Source organism: Oryza brachyantha, chromosome 9 (genome assembly GCF_000231095.2).
Source record: "Oryza brachyantha chromosome 9, ObraRS2, whole genome shotgun sequence".
NCBI classification, from domain to species: Eukaryota; Viridiplantae; Streptophyta; class Magnoliopsida; order Poales; family Poaceae; genus Oryza; species Oryza brachyantha.
In genome coordinates this window covers 11767301-11779628 of record NC_023171.2, presented here as the reverse complement: position 1 = coordinate 11779628, position 12328 = coordinate 11767301, and the positions used below count along the sequence as shown (strand labels likewise).

Below are 12328 nucleotides of genomic sequence, written 5' to 3'. Positions count from 1 at the left end.
TAGGCCTTGTTTAGTTTCCAAAAAATCTTTCCAAAAATATCACATTAAATCTTTAGACACCTAAATAAAGCATTAAATATAGATAAACCAAAAAACTAATTGCATAGTTACGGAGGAAATCTTAAGACGAATCTTTTGAGCCTAATTAAAAAGTGATTAGTCATAAGTGCTACAGTATCCAAGATGTGCTAATGACAGCTTAATTAGGCTCAAAAAAGTCGTCTCACGGTTTCTAGTCGGAATCTGAAATTTGTTTTGTAATTAGACTATGTTTAATACTTTAAATATTTATTCGAAAACTTGATGTGATGTTTTTGCAAAAAAAATTTTAAACTAAACACTACCTTAAAAAGTTTTATCTGAAACTTTCATGTGACTATAGTCATGTTTGGTTTGCAACATTTATGCCACAAAGTTTCCATCATCCATATTCCACCTCAGACACAGCCCATTAAGCACGATGATCAAGCACGTTCATTTTCATCTCCTTTGTACTCAGAGGCCGTCGCTGTTCATAAGTACAGAGTAGTAGTAGACTACATATATACGAGACAGTCTGTTGATTCATTGCACCCCACTTTGTTCGGGCCGTACGCGCCTATAGGTACTTAGGCTTAGGCCGGTAGAACTAAAAATTACTCTTTGGACTAAAATCTTAAGTCTTAATAGACTAAAATCTTAAGTACTGTTTGGTTAGAATGACTAATAAAACTAAAAAAAAGCTAAAAGTAGTTATTTTTCAAATCACAGATCAGCAGCAGCAGCAGCGCCGCGGTAGCAAGCGCTATGCAGCAGCAGCAGCACACTACGGCACAGCAGCAGCAGCGACGGCGGACTCCGGCGTGGGTGGCGGCGACCTCCGGCCTGGCCTGCAGCCGCCCCGTGCGTGGGCAGTGGCGGCCTCCGGCGTGGGCGGTGCCGGCCCCGTGCGGTCGCGCCGGCTTCATGCAGCACCGACGGCGGCCTCCGGCGTGGGCCGCAGCAGCCCCGGGCGTGGCGGCCTCCGGCCGTGGGCGGTGTTGGCAGCCCACGCGTGCGTGTGCGAGATCGGTTGGGGACGACGTGCCAAGAAGGAAAATTAGCCCTGGTGTTTAGATTGAGAAAATTTTTAGAAAAAATGTCACATCAAATGTTTAATCGGATGTCGAAAGGGGTTTTTGGAAGCGAATGAAAAAACGAATTTCACGGCTAGCCTAGAAACCACGAGATGAATCTTTTGAGCCTAATTAATCCGTCATTAGTACATGTTGGTTACTGTAGTACTTATAGCTAATCATGGGCTAATTAGGCTCAAAAGATTCGTCTCAAGATTTCTTCCATAACTGTGCAATTAGTTTTTTTGGTTCATCTATATTTAATGCTTGATTTAGGTGTTCAAAAATTTAATGTGATGTTCTTGGAAAAAAAATTTAGAAACTAGGTCTAAGTTTCTTCTAAATAGACTAATAGCATAATAGTATTTTTTAGTGCCTTCTAATCTCTCCTGTTTGAGCTTTTAAGGACTAAAATAAAAATAGAGGCAACAGGGCCTTATGAGCAGCTGGTCCTGTTGGTTGTTGCAGTTTGTCTTTTTGACCTCATAAAAAAGCATCCTTAATTGATACTAGCAAAAATTAGTATTGATGGAGCGATAGGTAAGGTACTCCATGTTGAAGGAACAACAAGAGTTTGATTCGTAGACTAATGGTAGGTAGAAGAGTAAAATTTAACATAAAGATAAAATTTGAACTTTAGGAATTACTACATTCATTTTAAAATATAAGTATTTCTAGATTTTAAATTTTGGTCCATAATATAAACATTTTGCGCTAATTTATATTATTCCAATCATTCCAATAATTACTACCAATCATGTGCTTGAAAAAGGAAATCTAAGCCATCTAAAAGTTAAAATTATAACTGAATTAACTAAAGTGAATCTCCTTAGTATTTGCTAAACAACATAAGAATAAATATATTTTAAAATGGAAGAAATAATTTATTTTTGGGACGGAGGAATCATAACTGAAACTCTGAAACAAGATATCAAACAAGAAATAATCAGAGTTGGCTGGTCAGCCAAGTGTGTCGTCACCACAACTGAGCAACCGCAGCTAGCTAGACTTTCGAGTCTTCAAGAGTTCAAGTAAACAAGGGTTTGACTCGAGGAAATTGAGTTCATCTGCACATCAGTTCGACGTTCAAATGTGACTAATTAATATAGGAGATAAAAAAGATGGATTTAATTGAACGGTAACTTTCTACTTCTCTTTTCCGAAAATTTAATTTTAAGTTTTATCTTCAGATTCCAGCTTGTGTAGATTTTTTTTTGCCCTCTAAGATCAAGTTTAGAGTTTAAATTTTGTAACAATGCTAGTACTTGTGAATCTTCCTTTACTGTTTGTACATACACTTTGAGAAGAAAAACGGGGGAGATCATGCGTTCTCATAGTTTGAATGCATGTGCACCTAGGAAAGCAATGGGGAAAATATTTTATTCAAGTTATCACATCATTCAATTAATGTTTATTTTGAAAAGAAATGAGCAAATATTTAAGTTGAAGTAGACAACATTCAATTTATGTTTACATTGAAATGCAGAGTGTGTACTTATTAATTCAGTCAATGCACACTCTGAGCCGAGCTGGTATATAGTTGATTATAAGCCATAACAGCTTATTACTAACAAAAAAAATAATTTTTGGTTAAAACATTTATATAGTATCATTAGATATTTAAAAATATATGCTAAAAATAGACTATGATGAAAAATCGAACTTATAATCAACTGCCAAATTAAATTTTAAAATTTAAACTCTGACAACGGTTCATAAGCCGAAAGTCAAATAATGGGGAGCCATCTGACTACTTTTAGTTGTGCTTTCTTAACGGAGGAGAGTATGGAAGTATCATCGCAATTGACAAGTAATTGCAAATCTACTTTATAATTAAGAGAATACACAAGATAAATTTGATCCGTTAAAAGAAGCTAGAGTATACTCAACATGAGTTTTTTATGTGTAAAAACACTTGATCACCTCGTCTACTCAACTTTTACAGTTTACTAAAGCTTTCTATGTACGAGTTTCTTATAATATCTTTTTAAAGCAACTTCTGAAATTTACAATAGTTAATTAATTTATTTCTATCATATTTCCACGAAACCATATAACCTACTCCTCCGTTTCATATTATAAATATGTCTAGTCTTACTTATATTCGTCCATTGATAAATATACACATAATATATATATATATTAGCATCCATATGACTACTGTCAAAGCTTGAAAGTTTTATAGTACCATCCATTAACATATAAGAACTAGGCCAAATCATAAACCCATGTGTTGTCATCCTACCTTGTTCCTCCATGATGATTACCATTTTGTCCAGGTGAATAAAACCATGCTAGTTTTCTTTGAAAACTTCTTTGAAATGCATTTGGCGTATGAAATTCACTCGTTAGTTTCTTTTCTAAAAAAAAACTATGCTCCTTCAAAAAGATTCGTGATAATAAATTTGTGACGTGACATACTTCCATTATAGTTTTACATATTAGCCCTTGAACTTATTAATATTGCATAATAATTAAATATAAACTGATAGCCAAATATAAAATTAAATTGAGATGAGTATCTATATAGTAAAAAGGTGGCAACATATTTCATAAAAATATTAGGGAAAATTATAAGTATATCATTATAATTTTGCAAAATTAGAGATATGACATCCTAACCCACGTGCCATTGACTCATGCGAGCTTCACATGTTATTGAGATATCAATAACATATCTTTAACTTTACAAAATTATAATGACACGTTTGCAAATTTCTCAAAATATAAGGGTTTATAATTTTGTAAACTTAGAAATATGTCACTAGTATCTTAGTATCTCAATAACATGTAGGACTCACATGAGTCAATGACACGTGGGCCAGGATGACATATCTACGATGTTGCAAAATTATAATGACATCTTTATAATTTTCTCTTTTGTTTATCATACACATTTTTTTTTGTCTTTACCATGGACATTTATCCATTTGTAATAAAATATTAAAATAGTTACAGAATTTTTTTATAATAAGACACTAACGTTTCCTAGTCCTCAAAATCTAAGTTGATTAAGAGACACATTGAAAGTTAGTCAGATGCTCCATGGTGTTCTCCTCGAGCTTTCTTGAGGTGTTGAGACTTCTTTGGAACACATAAATTTTACATGATTTTCTTAGATATCGGTACAATTGCTACGAAATTCTCTAAAGCAGTCCATCCCAAAGGAGATTTGATGGTGCATTCTTTGAGGGGGGCTATAAGGAGCGACAGGTGTGACTTTGAGGAACATATATAAATTTTAAGGTTGCCTCCGTCGTATACCACATCTATTAAGTACTTTATTAGATAAAGCTTATGCTTAAATATCACACTCTTTCTGTTCCAAAAGGATTACAAATTTGAAACAAAGTTGACAAATTAGTGGTAAGGGTAAAATACTAACGTTTCAAATCATTAATAAGATATCGATAAGGTAGTAATGTTAAAAATTATAGATAATAAGTACTACATATATAAAACTTCTCGATTTATGCATGGATGGTAGGTAAAAGAAAAAGAAATAAAGTCTGAAGTTAATGGACTAAAAATATCTTTTTTTTTTGACAAAGGCTCATCACTTATAACTCATCATGCTTATTATTGATTAAATTGAGAATTCAAAACTAGAGTTGATTCATGGCTATCTCAATTCTCAAAATATAAGGATAGAGAAATTTAGTATAGTCTTTAGTGACTTCTCATCCAAGAATCAAGACGCCGAAGCTCTATCGAACATGCTATAAGAAAAAATTTTCCGTTCGCTAATAGATAGTTATGAGTTTTCTTAGATAGATATAAGAACGAAGTTTAGCATGAATTTTCTTGCGTCTAGTTTTAGGAGAGCTTTTTTCAGCAAAAGCTGTCCCAAATAGTCCATAGCTTCTAAGAATTCGTAGTTATAGATTTTGAAAAATGAACTAAGAATCCAGAAGCTGGGTTTAAGAGTTTTTCTAGATTCTTAGAAGTCTGTTTCTTATAATCTAAAGGTCCCCAAACAGACAACTAATATACATATTATGTGTAATTAGGTTCAGGCCCTCGTGAAAGGAACGCCTGCCAAAGAGCCGATCCATCTGTCCTCTAGAGGAAATTACGTACTTTTCCAGGGAACTGTCCGCAAATATGGCTGCTCGTGCTCTCCTCTCCTTGTAGCTGTGGTCGTCGGCGACGGCGAGTGGATCGGCGGTCACCGGCGAGAGGGAAGATGATGATGATGACGATGCGGGGGCACCCTATCCTCCTCTGTGGCAGAATATGGCGTGGTGGACGCACCCGCACCACCCGTCACCCCGTAGTGGCGCTCATCCGCCGTCACCGCCTCGCCAGCTTTCCTCCTTTCGCGCGCGCGAGCTGTTCGGTTTAATGGCCGTGTGATGCGCCGGCGATGCGGTAGAAAAAGAAAAAAAAGATAGGAAGAATCTTGGGGCCTCGAGGCTACCAGTGCCGTCGCCGGCGGTGGCCTCCTCCTGGCTCCCTCACCGGCGGTCTTCGCCATCGCGCCGCCTGTCTACCCCCGAAGGTATATTCCGATTGCATTGATCCAATCAACATGGGTGAATTCGAGTTAGGATTCGTTTGGTTGGGTGGATGAGCCTGGATGGATGGAGAAAATCGAGTAAATAAATCAACTTGCAAACAGCTCTTTTTTTAAAAAAAAAATTACAGTTGCTCTTCCAGTCGTAGAGTAGCAATCTGATGCTTATCCTCACCCACATTTTGACTGCTTCTTCGTTCAGGAATTACTCCTATGCTGCATCAGAGTCTTCCATTTTTTAACCGCAAGATGCTTCATTTTTTTTTTCAAGTTTAAACCATCTGCGGAGGGGCAATTTTCCTTTTTTTTAAAAAAAAACTACGACCACATCATTCAGAAAATAAATAAATAAAAAGCATGTTGCCTCTGCTAAACAGAGTTCCCTACACCACTGCAACCTGCAAACTGGAAAACCCCGTGGCTATCTTATGCCTTCTTTCCTAGATGAATGTGTATAACTGTTGTTAGTACAAGATGCTCTAACTGTGTAACATTGTTCATGCTACCTATATACCAGTTTCGGAAGGAGAACCCCAAAAAGCATCTCTGCAAAAATATAGGAAATAGGAACACAACAAATTCAGGAAAAAAATAAGTCGATCTTTCTGTTTGCTCCCATTATGGTTAAATTTGTCAATTATTGCTTGCTTTTTTTGGCAAGAAAAAGGGTGCTTATTTTGACGAGTTGTTTTCTTTTTGCTCTCATTATGGTCGAATAAATAGATCGAGGTAGTTTATTTATATCAATTTTCAGGTTTGATGTTTAGCTATTAATATTAATTGAACCTGATAGGTTGCTATAGTTTCCTCAGAAAATTCATACTGCATTTTTTAGAATACTGTACATATACCATGGAGGATATTCAGTTGTTGGGTTGGCCCTTCTTGATTTTGCACTCGGCTGATGCATTGCTCTGATTGTTCCCTGGACTGCACAGACACAGCAATGAGTTTTTTTTCTTGGAAATTGAGGATGATGTGGTACATCCAGGAAGCAGGTTAGGACTTATTGAGGATGACACTGGAGATTACTCTCTTATGAAAGATACATGATTGGTATCCAGAAAGAGTGCTACTTTTCTAGCATGTTAGAGGCCTCCTAGGCCTACAAAATGGTTAAGGCGCTCAACCATGGTTTTTTGCCTTCTTGAAAACTAATATATTATAAAACAAGAACTGTGAACTAAGCCAGAGGAAAGGGTCTTGTGTTAATGTATTTGAACGGATCAAGTCTCTCCACGTTGACTGTGTAATTTCAATGAAAATATTGGAGACACATTGAATGCATAGTTCCCATTCAAAAAAAAAATATGAGTCCCGTTGAGTGTGTAATTTCCATCCAAACAGATCGAGTGTGTAATTAGTTAACCTCATGTGTTTAAGAAATGTGCATTAGGATTACAGTTGGAGTCGTTGAGTGTTTATTTATTGCTGATCATGAGTAACTAAGGAATTGGGATGACACTTTCTAGTTTCTACGAGTCAACCTATCAAGTCAACTGGACTTTTGGTCTTAGATTTCTTGTTGATAAGTAATGATGTATCTCCATAATAATAGAAGAAAAATTCTCCAGTCTTTGAATTTAAAAGGAGAAGGCTACTGGCCTACTACCTCACTACTACTTAATTCTTTCCTTCCCTCAACCTTGCCATTCTGCACACTTGGGAGTTGGGAACTTAAAAGACTTATTTGCACCAGCATGGTGATAGAGACAATCTGATCAAATATGTAAAGCTGTATGCTCTCTTCTCCTTTAGCTTCTTTACTTCTTTTTATTATCTCAGAGAAATACTTTTACCAATTTACACTGTAAGCATGATATAGTTCCATGTGATTTCTTCACTAGTTCGTTAGGGAAAAAAAAAAGAATATGGAATCTGAATATGTTGCTTTTCTTAATATGTTATTTGCCCAATTTTAAAAACAATCCAACTGTTTCTCAATCCTTTTATCTTTAACTGACACAATTCCTCCATTTCCCACTGCTGCTGAAATCATTATTACAGATACAGGAGCAACATGACTATAGGTACCGTGCCCTTTGTTTTTTAATTATGATCCATCTTTTTGCTCCAACAAGTTCGTGTACTCCAAGGATAAGGTGTATTTCAACAATTTTTCAGCAACATTGCAGGTATTTCAGCAATAATCTTGTTATCATATCTGACTTGTATAAATTAGCCCTTTAACCATTACGTTTCCTGTTTGATAAAAAAAGGATTTTCTTTTCCCCCCGTAGATTTGATATACAAGGATGGTATTGGTGCATTAGACCTATTGTTGATTATTACTACTATATTTCACTGAAATATTGAAGTCAAACTGCACAAAGAGATGGCAGAAATCGTTGTTCTTTTTGTCATAAAAAAGATAGGAATAGCTGTGGCAGGTGAAACACTGAAACTAGCTAAACCCTTGTTTGCAAACAAAGCCGAGTTAAACAATGCTGAGCTAGTAACAGCACTTCCAGTTAACATGAAACTGATAAAAGATGAACTTGAGGTTATCAATGCATTTCTTAAGGAACTTGGCACAAATGGATGCAAAGGTGAACTTGTAGAAACCTGGGTAAGGCAAGTACGAAGGTTGGCGCATGATATGGAAGACGTTGTGGATGAATTTATGTATGTTGTTGGCAAAAGAAGAGAGAAAGAGTCACGAGCTTATGTGAAGAAGATTATCAAGAAACCTCAATCTTTATTTTCACTTGATGAAATCGCTACTAAAGCAGATAGTATAAACAGACAGCTTGTGGAGCTCTCGAAAAGACTAGGTCGTTGGACCAAACCAATATTAAGTGGAAGTAGTATTCCTGCAATAAACTATGACACTGATCAACAGTTGTATCTACCTGGACATGATTATTCAATAAATGATTCCGAGCTTGTAGGAATTGACAAAAATAGGCAAACCTTGATTGAATCATTGTGTTTGGAAGATTGTTCTCTCCGGACCATTGCTGTATGGGGTATGGGTGGCCTTGGGAAAAGCACACTTGTTAATAATGTCTACAAAAGTGAAGCAATAGTATCCAATTTCAATTTCTGTGCATGGCTATCTATCTCTCAATCATGTAGAGTCCACGATATTTGGCAAAACATGCTGAAAGAACTCTATGGAAAAGATAGCAGAGAGTTCAGTACTGAAAATATGAGCTATGCAAAACTAAAAGTGGAACTAACTAAAATTCTGGATCAAAAGCGGTACTTAATCGTATTGGATGATGTGTGGTCTGCTGCAGATTATTTAAAAATTAGAGAGGTTCTTGTTGATAATGGCCTAGGAAGCAGAGTAATAATCACAACAAGAATTGAGGAAGTTGCTTCAATAGCTGAGGATGGTTGTAAGATCAGTTTAGAGCCTCTAGATGACCATGATGCCTGGCTTTTATTCTGTAGAAAGGCATTTCCGAAAATTGAAAATCATTTATGCCCTCCAGAGTTACAGCAGTGTGGTATGGACATTATCAAGAAGTGTGATGGTTTGCCTTTAGCTCTGGTGGCAATAGGGAGTTTATTTTCCTTCAAATCAAAGAATAAAAAAGATTGGAGGCTTTTCTACAATCAACTTATTTCAGAGTTACACAATAATGAGAACTTAAACCAGGTGGAGAAAATTCTAAATCTAAGCTACAAGCACCTGCCAAACCATCTGAAGTATTGTTTTTTATATTGTGCTATGTTCCCAGAAGATTATCTTATCCACAGAAAGAGATTGATTAGATTTTGGATCAGTGAAGGATTCATAGAACAAAAAGGAGCATGCAGCTTAGAAGATGTTGCTGAAGGTTACCTAATGGAGCTTGTCCAACGAAGCATGCTTCAAGTTGTAGCCCGGAACAGTTTTAATAGGATTCAATGTCTTCGAATGCATGACATTGTGCGTGAATTAGCTATATATCAATCGAAGAGGGAGAGTTTTTGTACAATTTATGATGACACTCATGGGGTGGCACAACTGGGATCAGACTCTCGTCGAGTCTCAGTGCTTCGGTGCAACAATAGTATTAGACCAAGCATAGATCCATTCAGACTTCACACCTTCATTGCATTTGACACCACCAGCATGGCATTATCTTCATGGCCTGCTTTCATTCCCTCGGAATCTAAGTACCTTTCTGTATTGGACTTATCTGGCTTGCCTATCGAGACTATTCCATATTCAGTTGGGGAGCTATTTAACCTTCGATTTTTGTGCCTCAATGACACCAATGTGAAGGCATTCCCAAAATCTGTTACCAAGCTTCGCAATTTACAAACGTTAAGTCTTGAACGTGCCCAGTTACTGAATTTCCCACGAGGGTTTTCAAATCTGAAGAAACTGCGTCATCTACTTGTTTGGAAGTTGGTAGATGCTACTTACAAAAGTCTCAATAACTGGCAATCTATGGAACCATTTGAGGGCTTGTGGGACTTGAAGGAATTGCAGCATTTGAATGAAGTTCGCGCAACTAAAGTCTTTGTTGCAAAACTAGGAAATTTAGCACAGCTGAGGAGCCTTTGCATTACTTATGTAAGGAGTAGTCACTGCATTCAATTGTGCAACTCTCTATCAAAGATGCACCAGCTTACAAGATTAAACATAAGAGCAAGCAATGAACATGAATTACTCTTGCTGGATGATTTCACATTGTCAAACCCTCTAGAAAAGCTTGAACTGGCAGGCCAGTTGTCAGAAGGAACCTTGGAGTCTCCATTTTTCTCTGGCCACGGAAATAAACTTCTGCGAATGGAACTATCATGGTGTCAACTCACACTGAATCCTGTGGCACGCCTCGCAGAGTTCTCAAGTTTAACCGAATTAAGTCTTACAAGGGTGTACACTGGACATTGGCTAAACTTTCATGCAAATTGGTTCCCAGATTTAAAGAAACTAGTATTGTGGGATTTGCAACAAGTCAAGCAGATATTTGTTCAGGAGGGAGCTTTGGCCAACCTGCATTATCTTCACATCGATAGCCTCATGGAACTGCGGGACATCCCTATCGGTATTGAGTTCCTTGCTTCAGTCAAAGAGGCATATTTTACTAGGATGCATTCTGATTTTGTAAGGAATTTACAAATGGGAAAGATAAACCATATCCCAAAGGTCCACTGGTCAACACAAGGTAATTTTTTGTCTCATGTTTTTATCACCCTCTCAATCCACACATTATTTACACTTTCTGTGACTTCGACAATGTTGTTATTCAGTTACAAACATAACATGTTTACAAGGGAAATTTAGAACCATGAATCCACTTTGTGAGGAAGCATAACAAATACTAGAGTTTTACATAGTTTATTCTGTATATAAGATCCAACTTTATATCACTTTGCATTCAAGATCATATGCATCTCATGTTCTACATAATCTGCAGGGATGCCCACGGATCTGATGGAACTTGCTGACCTACCTGGAGCATCCTACAGGACCAACACAAACCCAGAATGGCGCATCTTAGGTGGGTCAGGCTGGGTTTTCATCTGACCCAATTTGGGAAGACTGGTTTGCTGGTTCGAGCTGACAACGCTGTATAACCATTTCCCTGCACTGCAATGTTGTGAACACCTGGCTCACTGAAGTGAAGGGCTGGAGCTGAATTTTGGTGGTGCACTGCACTCTGGTATGCTTTGAAGCAGTGGTTTCCTTTGGCCATCTTCACCACCATCTTTTGTTGCTCCTGGCACAAAAGAACGATGGCAAGTAACTTCTGTTACAAAACCAAGTATTTTGATCTTGTAATGCAGCAATCAAGGTCATGAATATGTTGTAACAGTCATGGTTAATCTCTCTTATTGCATTGATATTATTCAGCCCATGAATTACCTTAATGCAGGGATATAAACCAGCCAATTCATAAGAATTCATGTGAATTATGAATTGTTCTAAATGCCTACATTTAGTTGGTTGTAATCTCTCTATATAAGGGGACATTGAGATCAATAAAAATACATAAGTGTGGATACACTATTCAGCTCATTTCTTTGTCTCTAGATTACGTTTTCTAACAACTTCAGCTGGTTGTCTGGTACATGTTTTCTCCATGGACATCTTTAAAGAAGCTGCTGCTCCGCTGTCAGAACTCAAAAACTTCTTTCTGCGAAGATCACCACTGGATGGCAGCATCAGGATGATTAATGCTAGAAGATCAGTAGATCACACATTACCTTAATATCCATTTACAGGAAGAGAACTTAGATATACACCCAGAAAATTACCGGCATTGTTGTCCCATATATAGATGTTACAAATAAGGGACAATCTTCTCGTTTGCATTCAGAAAATTACTCTGTACATGCATCAGTCTATTACCACTGAGCTGAATCATTTGTATCCGAAATGTTTTTGCGTGATTGGTCATGTTTAAAACGTACGGCAAATCAAATTCTACAATGACTGATGTTTTTACCTTTTTCGTATCACGGGCCTCTATTGGAATTCAAACACCTCAAAGGAACTTAAAAAAACTGGACGCAGCGTTAGCGTGTTTATTTTTCTGGCAAAAGGTGCACCTGTAGTTCTCTTGCGAAGTGCAGGTGCTTCCTATGACAGCCATTAACTTTTGAGACTATTTGTTTTATTCAAAAAATTACACAACTATTGTTTATTTTACTGTGATTGTATTTATTATTAATATATTTTAATTATAACTTACAATTGTCATAAATTTACATAAAATTTTTAAATAAGATAAATAATTAAACATATGTCAAAAAGTCAATATCATCGTCTATT

General features: G+C 36.8%; 1 protein-coding gene across 1 annotated transcript; it reads left to right on the top strand.

Annotated features, from left to right (window-relative positions):
- Nucleotides 1-7945: 7945 nt before the first annotated feature.
- LOC102703611 (disease resistance protein RPM1-like) lies at nt 7946-11566 on the top strand. Its single transcript, XM_006660683.3, has 2 exons — nt 7946-10718; nt 10971-11566. The coding sequence occupies exons 1-2, from the start codon at nt 7946-7948 to the stop codon at nt 11078-11080; spliced, it is 2883 nt and encodes a 960-aa protein (XP_006660746.1). The 3' UTR covers nt 11081-11566.
- The last annotated feature ends 762 nt before the right edge of the window (nt 11567-12328 follow it).